The 26,111-nt window shown below is 44.0% G+C and overlaps 2 protein-coding genes across 8 annotated transcripts in view; one reads left to right on the top strand and one right to left on the bottom strand.

Moving 5' to 3' along the window:
- Positions 1-26,111, top strand: part of IQSEC1 (IQ motif and Sec7 domain ArfGEF 1) — a 1,051,066-nt gene that overhangs the window by 530,951 nt on the left and 494,004 nt on the right. The gene's annotated exons all lie outside the window — the stretch shown is intronic.
- LOC137533670 (uncharacterized protein DDB_G0288805-like) lies at positions 3,624-8,980 on the bottom strand. The gene is made up of 2 exons (XM_068255009.1): positions 8,738-8,980; positions 3,624-5,729 (listed from the first exon to the last, which is right to left on the bottom strand). Exons 1-2 carry the CDS (start codon positions 8,835-8,837, stop codon positions 4,735-4,737), a joined length of 1,095 nt encoding a protein of 364 aa, XP_068111110.1. The 5' UTR covers positions 8,838-8,980; the 3' UTR covers positions 3,624-4,734.

Below are 26,111 nucleotides of genomic sequence, written 5' to 3'. Positions count from 1 at the left end.
AGATCTGACAAGACGAGCTGTATGCTTTTTTCCGGTGTTCTTCATAAAATATTGCAGAGATATAGAGCAGTAGGGCTGGCAGGCAACAGATATTTATTATAATGAAAAAAATATGGCAGCCTCCATATAGTAGTTTTTACTACAGTTACCCTTTAACATATAGTGTTAAAGGAGTACACACAGTTACCTTTTAACATCTAGTGTTAAAGGTGAACACGTCTAAATTTGAAGATGAATTTTTTTAACAATAGTTATTTCTCAACGATTACTTATGTTTTCTCTAACTCCTATAAGAAATTGTCCACACATTTTGCATTTCAAATAAAACTTTAATAGAACTGTAATATAAAATTTTTTTCTCTTTAAATATACATCATACATAAACATTGAAACAGATGTAATAAAACATGTTTTTACTTATTACATACTTCCAACAATCGCATTTGCAAGGAGTGATCAAAACTTACAAAAAATTACAAAAATTTAGCTTTCTCCATTCCCTTGTTGCCGAAGATATACATGTATATCTTAGTTTGCTGTCCGCAAGCATGTTGTTCTGCATGCAAGTTGTAGAGCTGCATTACTAATTAAAGTGAACCTTGAAGAATACCACAACATACATTTGACATTATGAGAAAAAGATGTGTATGTACAGTGCCTAGCACACATATAACTTTGCTGTTCTCCTGTTATTTCTTTCCCTCCCTGCTTGAAAGAGTTCAATATCAGGTATGTAGGTTGCTGACTCGGTCTTGACTCAGACAGGACGTGAGTACAGTGTGATCCTCATTCATAATTAATTTCAACTATAAAACACTTTAATAGAATACAATGGCTCCAGAGAGCAAGACCGATGAGAAAATAGGCGAATTTCTTATCAGTGAGGGTCACACTGTAGTCACTTCCTGTCTGAGTCCGGACTGAGTCAGCCACTTACATACCTGATATTGTACTGTTTCAGGCAGGCAGGGAGGGAAAGAAATAAGAGGAACACAGTGTAGTTCTATGGTAGACGCAGTTGTATGTGTGCTAGGCACTGTGCATACAGATGTTTATTTCATTATGTTACATTTCTGTTGAGGTATCCTTGAAGGCCGAAAAGAAATGAGTGAAACTCAGCTGGGGCTTGCAAAGAGACACTGAAGTGAGACAAAATCTCGCTTCAGCTCTTATATATAGCAGGGGCACGTGTGCCCCAGCTAAAACCCCGCTATCCCGCGGCTAAACGGGGGTACCCGACCCCCCAACCCATCCCATGCCAAATCTACGAACAACTTGGTCGTAGATTTTGTTCTTTCCTGGAGGCAGGGGCTAACGGCTGCAACCCTGGCTCCATGCGCATATATCAGACGTGCATCGCCGCCTCTCCCCAGGCTCTTTCAGTCAATGAAGACTGAGAGGGGCGTGGTAGAGGCAGAGGTACGCCTCTGACTGACGCGCATGGGGCAGGTCTGCAGCGGTTAGCCCTGCCCATACCAGGAAGCGCTCACCCGCATAACGGATGGAATTTTGGGGGGTAAGGGACCAACATTAAGAGGCGGGATAGCGGCGTTGTAGCAGGGGCACGCATGCCCCTGCTGTATATGAGGTCTGAAGCGAGATGTAATCTCGCTTCATACTCTCTTTAAGAGCACCGAGCATCTGAAGGGTGCTCTTGAAGTCACTACATGTCCCCCATTGTACTGCGGCGGACACTTCTTGTTCTTTTATGAGAGATTTTGGCAACAAGTTTGTGCAGGCAGCGCTTTGTGAATGTAACATTATGGTTTTTGATTAATAATTCCTTTACAGCATCATTATCTTTAACAATAACTAAAAGAACACTATGTGCAAACAAACAGATAAACAACAACAATGTAAAATTTGGTGTACATTACTTTTCGCCTATGCTGATGTCACTTTCATTCATAAATGAATTTTTTGGACAAAGTCCATTTTTGGTTACTTGACTATGTGTTAAGCTTAAGCTATTTACCACATACTATTTCAACTAGATGCTGGGTGTGTTTCCTATTCTGGACAGACTCCTTTTCTGTCCAAAATTTTGGTCAATAGTGTATAAAAACTTTGTTTTGTCTGATAGCGACAATTGACTGTAAGTGACAGTAACATAAGATAAAAGAAATTGTATGGCACCGCAGCTCGGCCGGTGCATTTTCCTCAATTGTGATCTTTTCTCAGGCCTTGCTCTTAAAGATAACCGGAGGTGGGTTTGAAATATATTATCTGCATACATAGGCTGGATCTGCCTATACAGCCCAGCCTCTATTGCTATCCCAAACCCCCCTAAGGTCCCCCTTTACTCTGCAATCCCTCATAAATCACAGCCACGCTGATGACAAACAGCTTGTCAGAGGTGGCTGTGTTTCTATGAATAGTGTCAGCATGCTGCTTTCCCCCCACTCCTGCATAACTCCAGTCCCGCCCTGCATCCCTTCCCTCCTTGATGATTGGAGGGAATGGACGGGGGCAGGGAACGAGACCGGAGGGAAGGGCGGTGGAGCAGCTGAGACTGACACTACTGATGTAAACACAGCCTCACACCACGGCTGTGATTTATGAGGGATTGCATAGTGCAAGGGGACTGGAGTGGGGTTTTGAGTAGTAACATAGGTTGGGCTGTATAGGCAGATCCAGCCTCTTTATGCAGATAACATTCTTTAAACCCTGCTCTTAAAGTTCCTCCTTAACTTATTGGATGTATATGACTTATTTGAGTAGGCCATGTAAGTATTGGCAGGGCCGGCCCGCCCATGAGGCGGGGTGAAACGTTTGCCTCAGGCGGCGCTTCTGAGGGGGCGGCACCCGCCCGTCCGTGGGTGTGGAGTGCCGCCCGAGCTGGAGGTAAGAGCGGGCAGGAAGGGGGTATTGGGGCTAGCGGCGGGGAGGGGGGTCGGACCCCCCCCATCCCTCGCCTGGGTCCCCCATCCTCCGCTCCCCTCCAGCTTGTTATGCGCGCTGGCTGGCTGGCTGGCTGCGGCTGTAAGAGGCAACGGGCGGGGATCACTCACCTCTTCCTCGTTCCAACGTGCGCTCCACTGACGTCACTTCCTGCGGCATAGCAGGAAGTGACGTCAGTGGAGCGCAGGCTGAACGAGGAAGAGATGAGTGATCCCCGCCCGTTGCCTCTTACAGCTGCAGCCAGCCAGCCAGCGCGCATAACAAGCTGGAGGGGAGCGGAGGACGGGGGACCCAGGCGAGGGAGGGGGGGGTCCGACCCCCCTCCCCGCCGCTAGCCCCAATACCCCCTTCCTGCCCGCTATCCCCTCCAGCTCGGGCGGCCCCCCCACACCCACGTGGGGCGCAGCGGCGATTTCTTTAAAGTTTGCCTCAGGCGGCAAATGGTCTAGGGCCGGGCCTGAGTATTGTTGTATTGTAGGCAATGACTGAAGTCAGTGAAAATGACAGAGCCGTTATAAGTATCCAAAGAATGGATACGTTAACTTTTACTTTTACAAATTAAATCTTTGAACAGTTGTGAAGATCAACTTGCATTACAACAACATAAATAACTGTTATTCACACTATGCTGAGATTGAGTAATCCAAAATGATTACTCACTTTGAAATAACTTCAAACAACTGTAAGAAATATCATCTTAGGAGTAAAAAAAATTTTCCATCAATGTGCATAGTTTGAATATGTTACCTTATTTAGCTATCTATTTTGAACATTGTACCCCAAAAATGTTTTTCAAGTAAACAGTAACGTGACATGTAATCATGTTAAACCTTACACTTATGGATACACAGTGATGGGGTGGAGTGAAAAAGATTAGAAGCTTCCCGATGCTTGTAATGGTTCATACACAAAGACACTTGGTTCCCGCAGCTAATCACCGATGCTCGGGCTAAGCGTCGGCTTCAAGGGAAACAAAGAGGAAAGTGAAATTATTTTATACATACATGGGTCTTAACGCAGCTCCACAAACAGTAATCGCTCCCACAACGCGGTCCTACGCTTCCTCCTTTTGCCTGGTGTGTGTCACATCCTTAAAGGGGAGGGTACACATTAAGCCAGTGAAGTGCGCTCTGTGCGCATGTACAGCAGCCGCTGGAGAGGTAAGCATGGAGCAGACTTCCGACTGGACAATCACCAGGGAAGGACGTGACCCACAATACAAAACGGAGTACATTGAGGATCCCGTCGTGGGAGATATTAGTCTTTATGTAGCTGCTGGAAGACCAAGGTATGTACAAATAACTTTACCGCTTTCCTCTCTAGTTCCATTTAATTTATGAAGATTAAGACTTTAAAGTATAAAATCCATGGTCCCTTCTTCCATCTCCTGAATCATGCTGATGTCAGTAGTAGCGTACTACGGACACACAGAACACTGTGTGCCTGCGTAGTACGCTACAGCTAACACGAGCGTGAGGAATGGCACGCCAATGCTTGTATAGATTTTATTAAACTACAAGGTCTCACATGCCTTTTTAGCAAACTGTAGGCCAAGCCAAGAGCATGGTTCATTACCTGGACGGTCATTGGATGCCCGCGAGTGACCATTACAAGCACAGGTAACCTTAAAAAAAAAAAAATGTGTGAATCCTCATATTTTCCATAGTAAAATAATGAAATCCTTGATTTACATTGTGTTTACAGATCGCAAAAGAGCAGGGTTTTTTGGGGGGGTTTCTGAAAAAGAACTTCTTATTTTGTTATGGGCATATGTTAATTTTTTGGGCAATGGGAAAAAAAATGGTATTACTGTTGAAGTACTATTCCGTAGCTCTAATCCTCGAAATCGGAACTCTCTGCCTGTCTGTAATTGTTTTTGTGTTTTCTACGCTTGTTTTTTTGTTTCATTTCCTTCAGCATTCCCTTTTGGTTATCCAACATTTGTTTCTGTCCCTCAGCTATGGTAGCCAGTAACTGTAGAGTTGTTTGTTGTACCTCTAGTAATTTGCATGTCATATCAAACTCCCTGTTGTGAGCAGGCACTATTTGCATACTACCACTGCAAGGTGTAGTACTTAGTTGTGCATGTTTGTAATATGGTTGAACGGCTTGACAATTAGATTTGGCTTTACTTTTTCTACCTGATGGTACCTGTGACTTTTGTTTTCCTGCTCTGCCAATAACTATGTCTTCACTAATACTACTATTTTGTGAATCAGAGTGTAAATTACCACAACCACTATCACTTCCAGCATGTACTGCATCATGAACTTCAAAATCTACCGATGGTCTGCAACTTGGACGACTGACATTCGTAAGCACGTTATCAGTGGATTTTTCTTTACCTACACTTCGTTGACTTGATTGCTGCCTATTGTTTACATTGTGTGCACAATCATTATCATTAGTAACCAAACTATCACTGATGTTGTTAACATTTGTGGTAGTAGATTTTTTTTTCGATAATTTAACTGTATTTTGTACTGCAGTTCCGTCTGTTTGCCTTGTATGTTGCGTATCAGAGACTTTTGTCACGTTAAGTAACTCACAATGTTCCTGGTTTTTACCGTGTCCACGCTTTTCTGATCTTCTGCCATTTTCTGCCATTTTGTTTCCAACACTGCTTTTATCTGCTGTTGCATTGCAAGAATTAGCTTTCTGTGGAATGATAGTGTGATTATTTACCTTCTTTACAGGTAAGTTCATTGTTTCTTGGTCTCTTTCTGAAGGTTCTTCAGGTTGGTCATGCTGATTTGCAGTGTTTGACGAAGCGTAGCTTGCGTAGTCTGGTGGATTGGAGGTTTTCCTTTTTCTGTAAGGTCTTGTAACTGGTTGAGAAGGAGAACATTGAGTTCATGTGGTTTGATATGCATACAACCTTCACATACAACAATTAAAACTACAAAAAAGTGTACTTCAAAGTAATTAAAGTTTCAAAAACCATTAATATATTAAGATGCATCGTAGTGACTGTTAGTAGTTGAAAAACAAAACCACAATGCTGAAATAGTCCTGCAAACACTGTTCTCTTAATATACATACCCATCTCATCAATTAGATCGCTGTTTTCAAAAATGTTTTAACTTTTCATACCTCACAACCTCCATTGGTCTTTATAAAAGCAATATAATAACAGGGCTAATACAACAATGGTAAAATACTGTTAGATTACGCCCCTTTTCACAAGGTCCATAAAATTTGCTTTTTTAGCTTATGGGCTTATAAAAAAAGAGTATAACATATGCCGGATGAATTTTGAAGGTGAGCTGTTGTGAAGGTGACCTTGATGCCTATTTTGAACAATGGTTGTAAAGCGGAGTGAGGAAAGTAAAACTTATTTAAGAAGTGATAAAGAGTCTGGCATATATATATATATATATATATATATATATATATACATGTAAGCAATGCTACTTCACTTGCACTGCTTGTGATCATCTACCTTTAAAAACATTACTACTAACCCTTGAATGAATAAGCAGGATTTTTTTATACATTACAACAGTAATGTACACTTAAAGACACCAAATGGATAACACGGTCATACATGAAAAAATTAAGGACCGCGTAAGACACATTCGGGGCGTCAAAGTGGCAGCCTTACGGACCGCCAAAGGCGCAAACGTGGCGGTTAACGAAGGCGTGCCCGGGGAGCCATCGCGTCACTGACGACGTGCGTTGCCCACTGCAACTGGTTCCGTCCACAAGCAGCTACAGCTTGCTGGCCTTTTCCAAGCGCTGGCGAGCTGCTAACTCAACCATCGACGCATACCAAGCATATGATTTGTTTTTCAATATATACTAAGCGTATCATACAGGCTGCCTCCTGCCCTGGTGGTCACAATGTTTAAGGTACCACCAGGGCAGGCTGCAGCCACCCTAGTCTGCAACAAGCACACTGATCCTCCACCACCCCTGGCCCCTGATCGTCACAGCAACACTCCGATCTTCCCCCGGCCAACCGCCAAACCACCTACTTCAAAACAAAACATCCACCTAATCACCCATCAATCACTCCATGTCACTTTCTTTCAAACTTTTTATTTGTTTATGGACCTAACTGCCACCCGGGCCCCCCCAGCACCGTTCATTCTCCCAGACCACACCATCCACCACCCCTGTAAACTGTACACTGTCCCCCCTTGTAATAAGCCAACGAACATCACCTTTCAATCACCGATCAATCAGTCATCAATCGTTAGCTGTCACTTCCAACCATCACATCAGAACATAACATGGCGCTAGTGCGCATATGATTACCCTTCCACGACATTATTACCGTATATACTCGTGTATAAGCCGAATTTTTTGGACCAAAAAAGTGGTCCAAAAGTGGGGGGGTCGGCTTATACACGGGGCACCATGCCAATGTCCCTTCTGCAGTATCCCCCTCTACACGATGATTAATCAACAGGGCACATATGTAGCCATGAGGGTTTCCCCTGCCCCCCTCCTGAGCGGAGTAGTATTTAAATGACAGCGGTGTCCCCCGAGTGCCTCCCCTGCATACGTACTGTGGTTTAGCCGCACTGACAGTGTCGGCTGTGTCTCCCCCTTCCCCCGTCAGAGCGGAGCGGCATGTAAATATCAGCAGTGTGCTGATCCGAATGCCGCTCTCGCTGTGTGCAAAGTTAAAAGCAGCGGTGCGGGCTTTCTCCACTTACTTTCTAAAGTCCGTCCGTGCTGCGGGGATTCCTCTATAGCAGGTCTGATGCCGGCTCATCTCTATGACAGAAGCGTCCCTAGATGGCGTCATAGAGATGAGCCGGCATCAGACCTGCTATAGAGGAATCCCCGCAGCACTGACGGACTTTAGAAAGTAAGTGGAGAAAGCCCGCACCGCTGCTTTTAACTTTGCACACAGCGAGAGCGGCATTCGGATCAGCACACTGCTGATAATTACATGCCGCTTCGCTCTGACGGGGGAAGGGGGAGACACAGCCGACACTGTCAGTGCGGCTAAACCACAGTACGTATGCAGGGGAGGCACTCGGGGGACACCGCTGTCATTTAAATACTACTCCGCTCAGGAGGGGGGCAGGGGAAACCCTCATGGCTACATATGTGCCCTGTTGATTAATCATCGTGTAGAGGGGGATATTCTGGCTAGAATGCATGATTTATTTACATACCTACTGCTCTGCTTTGGAGAGGGGACAGGACAGTCATGGCTGCATATGTGCCCCATACATTCATCATTGTGTAGAGGGGGATACTCTGGCTAAAATGCATGTTTTATTTACATACTGCTCTGCCCTGGAGAGGGGATGGGGACACAGGCATGGCTAGTTGGCTACATATGTGCCCTAATCACACAGCACTATGTAGAAGAGTGGGATACTTTGGCCGAGACGCACACAACTATAATTTCCATTTTGCTTTGGAAGGGGAGCAGGGGCACAGTCATGGCCGCATATCCTCCTAAACCACGCCACATATGCTGGATTGGGTGCTTGCTGTGTAGTGTATGGCAAATGGAACAATGACCTTAGACCTTTGCATCCCCTCCCTGGCTTATACACGAGTCAATCATTTTTCCCAAGTTTTTTGGGCAAAAGTTGGGGGGTCGGCTTATACACGGGTCGGCTTATACACGAGTATATACGGTACTCTCTAAAAACTGTCATCCTATATGCTCCCTAGTGCATTGTTTACATCTGTTCTTTCCTCTAAACACCCACTAATTAACCATCAATCAATTAACCTTCAATCACCCATCAATCGTTCACTATCACCCCCCCTAATACTTTGCAGAAGGGACATCTAGTGAACCTAAGGATGCATATTATTTACATTTATTGAACGTTAAAATAAATTTATTACAATTTGTCCTTACCGAACCGTCGAGCAACTTTGGGCATAGACCGCACTGTATTTCTAACTAATTCTTGCCAGCGGTTATACTCTGCATCCTGTATGTCTCGGTCTTCCATCATCTTTACAACGAGACGTCTACACTGTTGAAACCGCTTTCTGCATCTCTCTCCTGTACGCCTAACCTTTTTAATTTCGGAAACCTTGGTAAACAAAAATGTAGCAAGAAAATGAAAAGTTTAAATTAAGCAGTGCAACCCTTAATACATATACAGGCCATTGTGACGCAAAGTGCATACATAAACTTATTGGTAGTTAATACAGGCACATTATGATGTCAATGCAGAACTCTGCCTTTTTCATAGAGTTCTTCTAAATTTATCTTTTGACAGGTGCATCCAAAAATGCTACATATGCTTACATGTACAATTTTGAAGACAGCAGTATTAATTTTTAAGGCATAGTACCTGTGCCTGTCTTCTCTAGAGAATAAAGCGTCTGTGGAGTATGAGGTGTTATTGTGAAGTCAACTTATGCCGGAATCAAAGAGTTGATAGTGCCTAAGCATCCCTATCAGTGTGCACCGAACATTTAAACATATACTGGAATATAAATTGAAGGCATGGCTAGCAGAAAAGTGTTGTGGTTGACTAAATTCTCAACCACAAAAAAATGTTGTTATCTAAAATTTTCAACTCCTGGTGTTCTGTTACAAAAGTAATTCAAATATTAACAGTCATTTGAATGAAAACAGCAGAGAGATGTGGTTAAAATTTCCCTTCTTGATTAAACATTAAAGGATACCGGAGACTGATGAAAATTAAAGTATTATACATACGTTGGGCTTCCTACAGCACCCTTCAGGCTAATCAGTCCAGCGCTGTCCTCAACCATCCGGATCTACCGCTATGAGTACTGGAAATTCAGCCAGTCATCGCTGTCCGTCCACATGTCGCTCACACAGCCAGGAACATTTTTCACCTGCACAATAGTGCTGCACAGGTGTACTATGCTCCTGAGGACAGAGTGTGTATGCACAGTACATCCGACTGGCTCAAGTACCATCACTACATAGCAGAACATCACGTTGGATGGAGAAGGACAACGATGGACTGATTGGCCTGAAGATGGCTGCAGGAAGCACCAGGTATGTATAAAAAAATATTTTCTTCTTTCTCAGGTTTTCTTTGTTACACAGTAGTACTATACTCTACATATGCATTACTATCCGAGCTGCAGGGAATCCAAATACATTTAACACAGAGGTGTTGTTTTTTTACAATCTCCTCATTCCACAGCACACTACCTGCACATCATTCTTACATGAACCCACATTTTACTTGCCTAGGGCCTTATATTTGTCCTTTCTTCTGGATTGTACCGTTCACAAGTACTCAATCTTAAGAAGGACTATTTTTATTTTACAGTGAAACAATTTAGTACTCTACACTTCCTTCTCACTTCTGCTGTCTGTTAAAATGCATAAGATTTGTAATGTTAGACAAGAATGTAATGTCACTTAATTGTAATAAAAAATATTGTAATGTGCAAATTAAAGGAGTTTGCGTCGAGGAGTCTTAGTCGGAGGCTGAGTTGGAGGAATCTTAAACTGAGGATTTTCAGTTGGTGTTTTTTTGGACAAACTACACATGATGAGGGATAACACCGAGTTACTAAGGATGGCGTGCCAAACCTCATTAGGATCCTGAGGCTTCACGCTACCTAGGTGAGTAGCCACGCAGGTGATATTTTCGGAATTTCAAATGTTTTATAATTAATTATATTTACTTAATTCCTACACTATTATTGCTGTTACAAATATGCAGTATTTATGTATGTCAACTTGTAACTGTCTTCCAACTAGGCCTGAAAGATAAATCGAATTTAAATCGAAATCGCGATCAACAAGTTCACAATTTCGGATTCGTGTAAGTGGTCAATATCGTGACATTTCCACAAGGGGGAAGTTTGGAGACACTGCTTGAAACGTCAAAATCACCGTGTATGTGACCCGCAGTGTCAGTCAGATCTTCCACAGGAGTCCAACGCTGTCCATCCTCTCTTGCCGTCTGCTGGTTCTTGTGCACGGCATACTTCCTGGTTCCTGTATGTCATGTGACATACAATAAGTAGGCCATGCATTAGAGCCTGCAGGACACGAAGTTGATAGACTGGCATCGCTAGGCTCATGCTGGAAGGTAGGTATAGAACTACCGCAGCTTAGTGGACAGAGCGTGCACAGGGAGACAAAAAGGGAACAAAAAGAGACACAAAAGGGACAAAAGAAAGGCCCAGAGGGGGCACAGAGAGACAAAAGGGGCACAAAGAGAGACACAAAGGTAGCAAGACAGAGAGAGGCCAAGATGGTGCAGAGAGAGACACAGAGGGGACAAAAAAAAAAACAGGGGACACTAAAAAAGACGGGGCACAATAGGGGGAGAGACAGAGAGAGAGAGAGAGAGAGAGAGAGAGAGAGAGAGAGAGAGAGAAAGGGGGCACAAAGACACAGAGTGCAGAAAGAGAGACGGGACAGAAAGACACAGAGGGGGAACAAAGCTTAATTTGAAGCAAATCGTGAATCGAATCGAAATCGTGATTTGCAACAGAAATCGCTCAATTCAATTTTTTCATACAATCGTTCAGGCCTACTTCCAACTATACAGAATATTATAATCAGCTGCTTTCAAATGACCTTTACTGCGTATTCACTATCTTGTCTCAGGGGCTAAATGAAATGGAAATTTCTCATTACAAACAGGTAAGAGGAGATTTCAGTGCACATAACTGAGGTCAAGCAAATTACAACACATGTGAGGGGCATGTAGATAACAACATTATACATTTGAATGACAGATTTGAAAAAAAAGTATGTTACAAAGAGGTAGTACACTATTAAAAAGATACAGTACTTTTGGCGTTAATTCTCAGTATTGAAAAGTAATCAATGAATTGGTAATGATAACTTGATAGAAATTTGTGTTTACCTTTTCTCCTATGTACTTCCACTTCTGATTTTTCATCCGACGAACATCTTCATTCTTATCCCTCTTTAACAGAAACTCATAATCTGCACATACGAAGCGACACAACATCAGATTTTCTGCAATTGTAAATTTTGGCATTCTACTAATCCCACCTTTGGATTGCTGGGAAATATTAATGATCGTTTCATTAAAACTCTCGTCCACGTTATTTGCATTGGCCTCTTCGTTTGTTTGCATATTACCATGCCTGCCCATGTCAGAATCATTCCTATGCAATTCAGAATTGTCTAGTACATTTTCATTCACAACAACCACATCAGAATTCTCTGGTGCACTGTCATTTGCATGATCTGGAAGCACTGCAATTCGTTGTCGGTTATGATTATCACAGTCATTAACTTCTGAAATAAGTGTGTCAGTATCAACATCTTCTTGTGAATCATTATTATCTTCAGCACTGTCATGAACTGAGTACTCATCACCAAGAAAACTGCTATCATCATCTCCCCAACCGTCTGAGGAGCTTCGGTTTCCTTGAAAATCATTGACGCTGGTTGTAGGTTCATAATCTTCATAATTAGATGAACCTTGTTCACTATCCTGATCCTCTACACATTCTTGTCCTTCTGCAACATCCTGAACACTCTTATTGTCATCCTCCTCTTCATCATCACAATCTCTGTGTTTTGAATTATTGTTATGCTCCTGTACATTTTCTGCATCCTTAGATTGATTAAAATAATTTTCCTCATGCACATTCGCTTGGTTTGCATCTTGGTCAGATTCCTTTTCTGTATGTCCAATGTCTAATTCCCTATCAAAACTAACATGCACATCATTCTCAAGGGTCTCCACCGTGTTTTGACAGGCAGGTCTTGTACTGAGATCTAATGCTTCCTCGCCCTCATCGTCAGAATCAATGTTATCATCTAGTGCAAGTCTGAAGTTCACAATTTCACTTGCGGTATCAATAAGTAATGGTTCACGCATAGAAACTCCTTCAAAATTGTCCATCAACTCCATATCTATGGGATTTTCACTACTAAGATTGACGTCATTATTAGAATTTGAGGCCTGCTCGTTCATGGAACCTTCGTGCGTTTCCTCAACTAGGCCCTGGTTTTCTAAGTTTTGGTTTTGTGATGATGAATCTTGATTATTTTCTAAATTCACAATATCTACAGGACTAGCCACAGTTGCTTTCTCCATAGGTACTAAAAAAATTGTAACTGTTTGGGATTGCTCATCTACCACTGGCATCAATGGCTGCTGCGTCACACTACTTGTGTCAGACAATGTCTGACATGCGTCACCTGCATTGACGTTTTCGTCCTCGGGAATCTGCTCAGATACCTCTTTTTTCTTGTTAACACGCTTTCCGTGAGCTGCACCGTGCTCGTCGTCGCAGTTCCCACATCGCCGCTGTCTGGAGATCCTAGTGGGACGTCCGCGTTTGCCCGGCATTGTGTTTCGCTGTCTCGTCACGGCACGCCACCTCTTCTCCACCACAGCGCCAGAGGAAAGGGCGTAACTGGCCGCAAACCATACGTAATCACGTGTGCGCGGGACTTAACTCCCGTCACGTGACTTCATTCCCGCGGTACCCGTACTTCAGAAGCGCAGATGAAGTTTCCCTGACGTCAGGAAATTTAATTTAGATTTTAGCGCGCCCATGACCAAAATGCGGGAGAGTATCTGATTTGTGAAAAAATGACACGTCACCAAATAAAGATTTTGCTAACCAATCACATGCCTATTTTTTTTTTTTTTTTAACATAATTCATTTCTGCCTGTTTGATTGACACAAGTGAACACCAATGGGGAATTGAGAATTTTTTTATACTGTACATAAATGCATCCTTCAGTGTGTGTTAGCACACACTTGTCCGTGCACCAGTGATCAATTTATTAGTGAGAACTCCGTCAGCATAGTTGAAGAAGGATTCCAGCTTATGAATGTGAGTTCAACAATACTAATGTATTGAGTATATGTTTCTAAATTTAAAGGAGATAATGTATTTTTCTGTTTGCGGGTAGAAATATTAATATTATCTGGGCAACCGAAATTTAAATTAAAATTTCACAATAAGTACCAATTACTTTCAAAGATGTTTTAAAAACAGGTGTTTGATAGGTTTTACAGTGGAATATCCTTAGTTTTCAATCGAAAGATGGGTAGTTGAGTCGAGTCTGCTGCAATAACTGTTTATTTACTTGGAAATTTGTTGTTTTTTTTTTTTTTTGGGTGAACAAAGTATAAATCAATCTTTTCATGTATGGTGCAAAACCACATTATTTCATACCAATAATAAAACCTGGTTATTGTTGTTTATTGATTGGTTCTTTTGTGATTCGGTTATTTACTTGGAGTGGAGTGATCCAACTCTATGCAGTAGTATGCAGGAACATTTTTTTAGTAAGGAAGTTCCGCTGCAAATGTTCATTCGGCCCTCAAAAACAAAATTATTACAGTTATATTTTCTAGAAGAATACCATTGAAATAGAGACGTTGTTAATACTTGTACACAGAATCTAAAAAAAATTTTTGCTGAGGTTTTTAACATTTTAGGGATTGGGACGTGCCTTACATTTGGCCAAAAAAATATTAATGTTACATCCTCTTTTTAAAGTGATACTGTAGGCCAGTCGTGTGAAAATGAGTTTTAGTTAACCGGGCCTTATAATGTTCCACCCCAGACATCCCAGGACCGCAAAGCCACTCTACAATGCTCCTGCCCCGCCTCCAGTTGACTTTTGGTATTTAATACTTTAAAGTCTTAAAAACACTACAACAGCATTGACGTATCCTAGCTCCACCTGATAGCACCAGGAGCATAGTGCGCAGACCCAAGACCACAGTGGACTTCAGATTAAAAATACATGTGCCATCAGCGGGACCGACGACATGGCAATTTCATGCGCAATGGTGTTATGACTTTAACCACTCATAACGCGCGTCGGCAAAGTGACAGCAGCAGGACCAGCGACGAAGTTCTGCGTCGCCGGCTGCAGGATAATTAATCAGGAAGCAGCCGCTCGTGTGAGCGTCTGCTTCCTGTCAATTCACGGCGTGAATAGCCTGCAGGCCGCCGATGCCCCCCCCCCCCCCCAACATGCCTGCAGGCAGGAGCGATCAGACCCCCCCTGCACATCATCCCCATATGGGGGAAATAAGGGTGGCAATCTGATCGCTCTGTGTGTCCGTTGATCTGTGCTGGGGGCTGCAGAGCCCACACAGAACACCTCAAAACAAACAGCGCCGGTCGTTAATGGGGGGTAAAGGGTGGGTCCTCAAGTGGTTAAAATCATAAATTCAAAAAGTGAAATGGAGGCGGGCCCGGAGCATCGGTGAGTGGATGCGCGTGCACGTAAAGATTAAGTGATTGATGCCTGTACCTTGTTTGTGCGTCTCCACAGATTGACTTGGACTGCATCCAAACCGCCTGCCTGTCCGTGGCCTTCCCTTTTTTCCAGCCGCCTGCTCCTCAGTGTCCACTCGGCACCTAAGTGCGACTGCCTGTTGGCTTGGTAAGTAGTTGAGATGGTGGGAGGAGCTGTGAAGGGCTTTTCTCTCAACTTTACCGAGCTGAAAGACTAACTTAGGCCTGTACCTTGTTTGTGCTTCTCCACAGATTGACTTGGACTGCAGCCAAACCGCCTGCCTGTCCGTGGCCTTCCCTTTTTTCCAGCCGCCTGCTCCTCAGTGTCCACTCGGCACCTAAGTGCGACTGCCTGTTGGCTTGGTAAGTAGTTGAGATGGTGGGAGGAGCTGGGAAGGGCTTTTCTCTCAACTTTACCGAGCTGAAAGACTAACTTAGGCCTGTACCTTGTTTGTGCTTCTCCACAGATTGACTTGGACTGCAGCCAAACCGCCTGCCTGTCCGTGGCCTTCCCTTTTTTCCAGCCGCCTGCTCCTCAGTGTCCACTCGGCACCTAAGTGCGACTGCCTGTTGGCTTGGTAAGTAGTTGAGATGGTGGGAGGAGCTGGGAAGGGCTTTTCTCTCAACTTTACCGAGCTGAAAGACTAACTTAGGCCTGTACCTTGTTTGTGCTTCTCCACAGATTGACTTGGACTGCAGCCAAACCGCCTGCCTGTCCGTGGCCTTCCCTTTTTTCCAGCCGCCTGCTCCTCAGTGTCCACTCGGCACCTAAGTGCGACTGCCTGTTGGCTTGGTAAGTAGTTGAGATGGTGGGAGGAGCTGGGAAGGGCTTTTCTCTCAACTTTACCGAGCTGAAAGACTAACTTAGGCCTGTACCTTGTTTGTGCTTCTCCACAGATTGACTTGGACTGCAGCCAAACCGCCTGCCTGTCCGTGGCCTTCCCTTTTTTCCAGCCGCCTGCTCCTCAGTGTCCACTCGGCACCTAAGTGCGACTGCCTGTTGGCTTGGTAAGTAGTTGAGATGGTGGGAGGAGCTGTGAAGGGCTTTTCTCTCAACTTTACCGAGCTGAAAGACTAACTTAGGCCTGTACCTTGTTTGTGCTTCTCCACAGATTGACTTGGACTGCATCCAAACCGCCTGCCTGTCCGTGGCCTTCCCTTTTTTCCAGCCGCCTGCTCCTCAGTGTCCACTCGGCACCTAAGTGCGACTGCCTGTTGGCTTGGTAAGTAGTTGAGATGGTGGGAGGAGCTGGGAAGGGCTTTTCTCTCAACTTTACCGAGCTGAAAGACTAACTTAGGCCTGTACCTTGTTTGTGCTTCTCCACAGATTGACTTGGACTGCAGCCAAACCGCCTGCCTGTCCGTGGCCTTCCCTTTTTTCCAGCCGCCTGCTCCTCAGTGTCCACTCGGCACCTAAGTGCGACTGCCTGTTGGCTTGGTAAGTAGTTGAGATGGTGGGAGGAGCTGGGAAGGGCTTTTCTCTCAACTTTACCGAGCTGAAAGACTAACTTAGGCCTGTACCTTGTTTGTGCTTCTCCACAGATTGACTTGGACTGCAGCCAAACCGCCTGCCTGTCCGTGGCCTTCCCTTTTTTCCAGCCGCCTGCTCCTCAGTGTCCACTCGGCACCTAAGTGCGACTGCCTGTTGGCTTGGTAAGTAGTTGAGATGGTGGGAGGAGCTGGGAAGGGCTTTTCTCTCAACTTTACCGAGCTGAAAGACTAACTTAGGCCTGTACCTTGTTTGTGCTTCTCCACAGATTGACTTGGACTGCAGCCAAACCGCCTGCCTGTCCGTGGCCTTCCCTTTTTTCCAGCCGCCTGCTCCTCAGTGTCCACTCGGCACCTAAGTGCGACTGCCTGTTGGCTTGGTAAGTAGTTGAGATGGTGGGAGGAGCTGTGAAGGGCTTTTCTCTCAACTTTACCGAGCTGAAAGACTAACTTAGGCCTGTACCTTGTTTGTGCTTCTCCACAGATTGACTTGGACTGCATCCAAACCGCCTGCCTGTCCGTGGCCTTCCCTTTTTTCCAGCCGCCTGCTCCTCAGTGTCCACTCGGCACCTAAGTGCGACTGCCTGTTGGCTTGGTAAGTAGTTGAGATGGTGGGAGGAGCTGGGAAGGGCTTTTCTCTCAACTTTACCGAGCTGAAAGACTAACTTAGGCCTGTACCTTGTTTGTGCTTCTCCACAGATTGACTTGGACTGCAGCCAAACCGCCTGCCTGTCCGTGGCCTTCCCTTTTTTCCAGCCGCCTGCTCCTCAGTGTCCACTCGGCACCTAAGTGCGACTGCCTGTTGGCTTGGTAAGTAGTTGAGATGGTGGGAGGAGCTGTGAAGGGCTTTTCTCTCAACTTTACCGAGCTGAAAGACTAACTTAGGCCTGTACCTTGTTTGTGCTTCTCCACAGATTGACTTGGACTGCAGCCAAACCGCCTGCCTGTCCGTGGCCTTCCCTTTTTTCCAGCCGCCTGCTCCTCAGTGTCCACTCGGCACCTAAGTGCGACTGCCTGTTGGCTTGGTAAGTAGTTGAGATGGTGGGAGGAGCTGTGAAGGGCTTTTCTCTCAACTTTACCGAGCTGAAAGACTAACTTAGGCCTGTACCTTGTTTGTGCTTCTCCACAGATTGACTTGGACTGCAGCCAAACCGCCTGCCTGTCCGTGGCCTTCCCTTTTTTCCAGCCGCCTGCTCCTCAGTGTCCACTCGGCACCTAAGTGCGACTGCCTGTTGGCTTGGTAAGTAGTTGAGATGGTGGGAGGAGCTGGGAAGGGCTTTTCTCTCAACTTTACCGAGCTGAAAGACTAACTTAGGCCTGTACCTTGTTTGTGCTTCTCCACAGATTGACTTGGACTGCAGCCAAACCGCCTGCCTGTCCGTGGCCTTCCCTTTTTTCCAGCCGCCTGCTCCTCAGTGTCCACTCGGCACCTAAGTGCGACTGCCTGTTGGCTTGGTAAGTAGTTGAGATGGTGGGAGGAGCTGTGAAGGGCTTTTCTCTCAACTTTACCGAGCTGAAAGACTAACTTAGGCCTGTACCTTGTTTGTGCTTCTCCACAGATTGACTTGGACTGCATCCAAACCGCCTGCCTGTCCGTGGCCTTCCCTTTTTTCCAGCCGCCTGCTCCTCAGTGTCCACTCGGCACCTAAGTGCGACTGCCTGTTGGCTTGGTAAGTAGTTGAGATGGTGGGAGGAGCTGGGAAGGGCTTTTCTCTCAACTTTACCGAGCTGAAAGACTAACTTAGGCCTGTACCTTGTTTGTGCTTCTCCACAGATTGACTTGGACTGCAGCCAAACCGCCTGCCTGTCCGTGGCCTTCCCTTTTTTCCAGCCGCCTGCTCCTCAGTGTCCACTCGGCACCTAAGTGCGACTGCCTGTTGGCTTGGTAAGTAGTTGAGATGGTGGGAGGAGCTGGGAAGGGCTTTTCTCTCAACTTTACCGAGCTGAAAGACTAACTTAGGCCTGTACCTTGTTTGTGCTTCTCCACAGATTGACTTGGACTGCAGCCAAACCGCCTGCCTGTCCGTGGCCTTCCCTTTTTTCCAGCCGCCTGCTCCTCAGTGTCCACTCGGCACCTAAGTGCGACTGCCTGTTGGCTTGGTAAGTAGTTGAGATGGTGGGAGGAGCTGGGAAGGGCTTTTCTCTCAACTTTACCGAGCTGAAAGACTAACTTAGGCCTGTACCTTGTTTGTGCTTCTCCACAGATTGACTTGGACTGCATCCAAACCGCCTGCCTGTCCGTGGCCTTCCCTTTTTTCCAGCCGCCTGCTCCTCAGTGTCCACTCGGCACCTAAGTGCGACTGCCTGTTGGCTTGGTAAGTAGTTGAGATGGTGGGAGGAGCTGGGAAGGGCTTTTCTCTCAACTTTACCGAGCTGAAAGACTAACTTAGGCCTGTACCTTGTTTGTGCTTCTCCACAGATTGACTTGGACTGCAGCCAAACCGCCTGCCTGTCCGTGGCCTTCCCTTTTTTCCAGCCGCCTGCTCCTCAGTGTCCACTCGGCACCTAAGTGCGACTGCCTGTTGGCTTGGTAAGTAGTTGAGATGGTGGGAGGAGCTGTGAAGGGCTTTTCTCTCAACTTTACCGAGCTGAAAGACTAACTTAGGCCTGTACCTTGTTTGTGCTTCTCCACAGATTGACTTGGACTGCATCCAAACCGCCTGCCTGTCCGTGGCCTTCCCTTTTTTCCAGCCGCCTGCTCCTCAGTGTCCACTCGGCACCTAAGTGCGACTGCCTGTTGGCTTGGTAAGTAGTTGAGATGGTGGGAGGAGCTGTGAAGGGCTTTTCTCTCAACTTTACCGAGCTGAAAGACTAACTTAGGCCTGTACCTTGTTTGTGCTTCTCCACAGATTGACTTGGACTGCATCCAAACCGCCTGCCTGTCCGTGGCCTTCCCTTTTTTCCAGCCGCCTGCTCCTCAGTGTCCACTCGGCACCTAAGTGCGACTGCCTGTTGGCTTGGTAAGTAGTTGAGATGGTGGGAGGAGCTGTGAAGGGCTTTTCTCTCAACTTTACCGAGCTGAAAGACTAACTTAGGCCTGTACCTTGTTTGTGCTTCTCCACAGATTGACTTGGACTGCAGCCAAACCGCCTGCCTGTCCGTGGCCTTCCCTTTTTTCCAGCCGCCTGCTCCTCAGTGTCCACTCGGCACCTAAGTGCGACTGCCTGTTGGCTTGGTAAGTAGTTGAGATGGTGGGAGGAGCTGTGAAGGGCTTTTCTCTCAACTTTACCGAGCTGAAAGACTAACTTAGGCCTGTACCTTGTTTGTGCTTCTCCACAGATTGACTTGGACTGCAGCCAAACCGCCTGCCTGTCCGTGGCCTTCCCTTTTTTCCAGCCGCCTGCTCCTCAGTGTCCACTCGGCACCTAAGTGCGACTGCCTGTTGGCTTGGTAAGTAGTTGAGATGGTGGGAGGAGCTGGGAAGGGCTTTTCTCTCAACTTTACCGAGCTGAAAGACTAACTTAGGCCTGTACCTTGTTTGTGCTTCTCCACAGATTGACTTGGACTGCAGCCAAACCGCCTGCCTGTCCGTGGCCTTCCCTTTTTTCCAGCCGCCTGCTCCTCAGTGTCCACTCGGCACCTAAGTGCGACTGCCTGTTGGCTTGGTAAGTAGTTGAGATGGTGGGAGGAGCTGTGAAGGGCTTTTCTCTCAACTTTACCGAGCTGAAAGACTAACTTAGGCCTGTACCTTGTTTGTGCTTCTCCACAGATTGACTTGGACTGCAGCCAAACCGCCTGCCTGTCCGTGGCCCTTTCGTGACATTCCGGACCTTGATTGTTGGGAACCCGCCTGCTTGTCCGTGGACCTTCGGGACGTTAGTGAAACAGCCTGTTGGTTAGGTAAGTAAGTAATGTAAGAGAGTGATCATGTGCATTTTGTATGTATAGGTGAGACAAAAATAGAGGATTTATGGCACTGACTTGCTTTTAATTTTTCATAGGTTTATTTCGATTGAGTTGCGTCAGTTGAGGGCAAGCCCGTATCTCTGTCTTCATATCCCCGTCCTTCCTTTGTGGTAAATTAATGTTCAGCTTTGGTTCTGTGTAATTTTTATAAGATATCTAAAGAATAGGTCAATGATGCAGTTTTATTTTTCTTTCATAGGTTAACTCATTGTGTTTGGTCCCCGTTTAGAGTGATTTTAAATTTTTGGACTGTACTCGTCCGTTATCGCTGTAAGTATATGTAAATGTCGGTTGATATTTTGTTACATCAATGAAATTTGATATTGAAAACACTACAACATTATTCACATAACAATAATGTGCATTATTATTATAATGGATGTTAAATTTAGGTTAATTGTGCTTTAGGTCATATGGTTTTGAAGTAATGACCAAGCTCCATTGTGCTATCTAGAATTGTTTACTAAAGAATACTCACACACAATGGGGTTGCCATGACCATGATATTAAGTAATTATATTTTGCTACAATTATAAGTTTTCACATATACTTAATAACACATTTTAAATATTAAATTATAACAAACTTTAACAACAACGATAAATGCAATTGTTTACAAAAATAAAGTTGATAATAAAAAAAAATTTTTTACTTACTACAAATTTACTTACTCATACAGGTTTCTTAATACTTAGATTGATGTTCATCTCTCTCTCTCTCTCTCTCTCTCTCTCTCTCTCTCTCTCTCTCTCTCTCTCTCTCTCTCTCTCTCTCTCTCTCTCTCTCTCTCTCTCTCTCTCTCTCTCTCTCTCTCTCTCTCTCTCTCTCTCAAACTCTCTCTCTCTCTCTCTCTCTCTCTCTCTCTCTCTCTCTCTCTCTCTCTCTCTCTCTCTCTCTCTCTCTCTCTCTCAAACGCTCTATCCATTTCTATCTCTCTCTCCACTCCCTCAATGACTCTCTCTCTCTGTCTCTCTATCACACTCTCCCACCCACCTCCATCAACGCTTCTACCCTCCTGCCATATATGTATATCTCTTTTTCTATCGGTCTCTCTGAATGTATGTTTCTCTATCTCTTTATCTCACTCATATTCATTCTCTCTCTCTCTCTCTCTCTCTCTCTCTCTCTCTCTCTCTCTCTCTCTCTCTCTCTCTCTCTCTCTCTCTCTCTCTCTCTCTCTCTCTCTCTCTCTCTCTCTATCTCTCTCTATCTCTATCTCTAATTCTATCTCTATCTCTATCTCTATCTCTCTATCTCTCTATCTCTATCTCTCTATCTCTATCTCTCTCTCAAACTCTATCTCTCTCTCAAACTCTCTATATCACTCTCTCTCTCACACAATGTCTACATCACTTGCCCTACCTACCTGCCTCCCTCGCTTTCCCTCACCACATCAAACTACGTCCATATCCCTTACACTCACTCACTGAACCCCTTCCCTCCCTCTTTCTTTACAACGCTCTATCGCCATCCAGTCCCTCCATCTCTCTCTATTTATCTATCTCTATTTAAATATAATTCAGAAAAGTACATAGATATATATATATATATATATATATATATATTTACATATATATACACACATACAAATATATAAATATATATATATATGTATATATATATGTATATATATATACATATATATATATATATATATATATATATATATATATATATATATATATATATATATATATATATATATATATATATATATATAAATATATATATATACACACTTACAGTTACTTATCGATTAAGGAGAACAATATATATAACTTGTTAAAAATTTAAATTTGGTTATGAAAGCATATTACACGCTTTACAGGTTATTACACAGGAAACTTAACCTTCTCAATTTGTTTTACTACAGCTGTGGATTTCTCCATTACTGTCAGAAGCAGTCCAAGACAGCTCTTCAGTCCGTCTTTGCTAATTTCTTTATTCTACTGCCGCGTTTTTTAAATTTTTGGACACTCAAGGACGCAAAATGGTAAATATTCAGAATTAAATATAGCGGTTCCTTGTTCAGATTTTGCCATGTGAATAGTTTCACACTGAACTTTAAATTTTACTGTGAACAGAGGCGCAAGCAGGATGAAATCCGATACAATGGTTAACACGTAGATTGGAGAAAGTGGTGTGCTTCTCTCCACATGAGCAGACACGAAATATTGTCTTATTTAATCCTGCCGCCGCCTCTGTGCCCATACAAATTGTATGTATCAAGTACCGGTTGAGGGAAATGTCCACCTTACCTTGTTCATAGGTTCAGAAAGATAATTTGTAATGCTCAGTGAGGAGTGGTGTAATCTCATCACTTGCCTATACCATTGGTTGACTGAATGTTAAAACCAGGTTTTTGATTATATTTCATCTCACTTAATTTGTCATTCACTCTAAAAAAAAGTACCCAATATTGCCCTCTGAGTTCATCCATATTATAAAATTAAAGATGAATGATTCACAAAGTGTAGTTCAATATTAAAAAAAAAAATAAAAAAAATAAAAAAATTAAATAAACTTCATTTAAACAAAAACTGAAAACCGAGTAAGATACATAAAAGAACAAAATCATAACCAAAAATATAAATATATAAATCTAATAAAAAAAATAAAAAATTCTAGACTTGTAAAATTTTGATGTTAGTGACATTGTTTTCTCCCACAAATTCATAAAGTGAATGTAAGTTACGGAGAGTACCAAATTGGTCAGTAATATAGACCGTGGGTTCCCAACATGATGGGCCGTGGGATTTGTAATGGTGGGCCGGGTCGTCTACCTCTGCCACCCGCAACCCCCCCCCCCCCCCCCCACCCCGGACGCCACTTCTGTTACCTTAAAAGCGAACGGCTGCTTACTTACTTATTTACTTATATTTCCGATAGCCTTGACAGCATCACATACAGCAGTGCTTCAAGCTCAGCTGCTGGGAGGGAAGGAAGCAGGACAGCTGTTCACCTGATAGCGGGCATCGACGCTACTGAACGATGCTGACCCGCCTCCTTCACTCCTTCCAGCACATCTCAAGAGCAGGAAGCCCTGCTTTACGAGATGCTTCAAAGGCAATGGGGAATATAAAAAAGGAACTCAACCTAGATACAGACTTGCCGATATACTACATTCAGGATCTACAAAAAGTGGTGGTTTTTGTCCAAAAAAGTTACAACGCACCCCCCAATGGACACAGAGAAACATTTGGGCCCAAGAGTGGCCACCGTGCTTCAAAAAGTTTGTGAACCCTGGTAAAGACAACTAATAAAAAACACAAAAACAGAATGTAACTTCATTATGTATGTACCTTGTTAACAGCGCAAAAGACCAACGTTGTCCTACCATTGTCAATAAATAGTTGGATGTTTTCTTTAATTAAGAGTTTTATAATTAACACGGCTTTTTTGATTACACACTGGCATTTTGATGATTCCCTTCATACAACGTTATATAATTTGGTTTATAAAGATTGGTACCACACATGCTCCCACCAACACCTTAAATAAAAATGTGTAATATATTGACATAGCACTGAGCTGGACGTAATAATGGAGAAGGAATGCTTTGTTTGGTACATCACTGTTATATTGGAAAAATAGTAATTGATTTTCTTATGCAATTACAGGCACAATCTTCTGTTGACCCCTTATTGAAATCAAACAAGGGGCACAATATTTTTGAACACGAAGGATACATTTACACTTTCGATAGAAAAAGCAAAGATGGACTGAAGAACTTCTGGCGCTGTCAGAAAAAAAATGCAGACCCGCCATGTCTTGGGAGAATACACACTGATGCTTCGACAGGGGAGGTGCTCAAAATAGTTCAGGAACACCTCCATGGGGAATCCATAGAGGCGGTTGAGGTAACACGAGTTCGCAACGCCATCAAAGAAAAAGCAATATGCTCAAAGGGTGGTCCCTCCACAATTATTAATTTGGCAATCCAGAATGTGGAACCTGCAGTACTAGCTTCACTACCGCCGAGGGAAAGTTTACGTCATATGGTCCAGAATGTCAGAAAAAGAGAAATGGCACATCCAACAAATCCTGTCTCTCTATCTGACCTTGTCATACCTGACGCGTACAGAACTTATTCTGTGTCAGATCTAGAGACCGTGCCATTTCTCCTTTACGATTCTGGACCTGATGATGAACATAGGATTTTGATTTTTGGCAATAGTTCAAACGGTGCTTGGATTAAAAATGTTAAACAGCTATACGGGGACGGAACATTTAAAGTTGCTCCGGTCCTTTTCAAGCAAGTGTTTGAACTATTGGGAAAAAGAAATGACTATGTTCTCCCTCTGCTGTACTGCTTGCTGCCAAACAAGACGCAAGCTGCGTACCTAAAAATGTTTGATGCTATCCACCGGATGTGGCCTGAACTGAACCCTGATCACTATTCCTCTGATTTTGAAGTGGCAGGCATCAATGCATTCAAAGCAGTTTTCCCCTCCTGTCGTGTTCATGGCTGCTTCTTTCATTTGAAGAGGAATGTGAAATCAAAACTGGAGGAAATCGGGCTAAAAAAACTCTACACAAGTAGTGCAGAGTTTTCTATGCAGGCAAAAATGATTGCATCTCTTGCCTTTGTCCCCCCTGTGGATTTGGAGGCGGCATTAGATGCAATCAGGTTTGACCTGAGTCCCGATATTCTACCTTTGCTCAGATGGTTCAGTCGGGTTTACATTGGGGTCAGTGAGAGCGGGCTTCGTAAACCGATCTTTCCTCCCTCCCTGTGGTCGGTTTATGAGCGCACTCTTACTGGCTTGGACCGCACAAACAACTATGTGGAGGCAGCGCACCGTTGCCTGCGGTCACATCTGGGATTCGAACACTCGAGCATATGGCAGTTCATTGATGGCCTGCGAGAATTTCAAAAAGGAAGAGACCTGCTATACCAGCAGTATGTGCGCGGGGACCCAGCACAAGACAAACGAAAGAAATACAAGGATTCGGATAAAAAATTGAAAAAAATTGCAAAGGAATACAATGACAGAACTTTCCAAGAATACCTAAGAGGGGCCGCAGCAAATCTTGCCTTAGATTAATGCAAGATATTTAATTAAATTTTTTTTGGAGTAATACAATTTTTATCCAAATCGCTGTATTTCTGTTAACCGCAAAGGAAGGACGGGGACAAGGATTCTGGCAAAAGAACACTTGAGTTGTTTCACATGCCATGTGCTGATTATTTATGATCGAATTTCGATCTACTTACACTGCTCGGCACATGAGTTCTTGGGATAATGACCCACTGAGCCATTTTACTTCACAATTATACCATCTAACATAACATTATATGAGCAAAGCTTCCAAAGCCATGGATCCACACCTGCCTACAATTGGAAAAAATGTTTTTTGGATAAAGCCAACATCAGGGTGGTGTGTACTATTTAATGATGAAAACCCATGGCACCTACTTCATGCAAGCACAATGAAAATATCTGTTATTAACAAAAGGGTATTATTTAATACCTGCGCCTCTAGCATAATATTCAAAGCTAGACTGCTCAGTTTTGCACGCCATAGATAAACACCTGACCTCCATTGGAAAAAAAAATTAATATAAAGCAAAAATCAGGGTGGTGTCCACTATTATATGATGAAAACACACGGCACAAACTTCTTGCAAGCCAAA

Source organism: Hyperolius riggenbachi, chromosome 9 (genome assembly GCF_040937935.1).
Source record: "Hyperolius riggenbachi isolate aHypRig1 chromosome 9, aHypRig1.pri, whole genome shotgun sequence".
Lineage (NCBI taxonomy): Eukaryota > Metazoa > Chordata > Amphibia > Anura > Hyperoliidae > Hyperolius > Hyperolius riggenbachi.
Note: the sequence above shows the minus strand (reverse complement) of the source record. Positions and strands in the feature narration are given on the sequence as shown.

Coding starts and splice junctions, on each gene's coding strand:
- LOC137533670 (XM_068255009.1), bottom strand. CDS start 8,837: ATGATGGAAGACCGAGACATACAGGATGCAGAGTATAACCGCTGGCAA. Junction 5,730..8,737: donor CAAAGTTGCTCGACGGTTCG/GTAAGGACAAAT, acceptor CTTCTCAACCAG/TTACAAGACCTTACAGAAAA.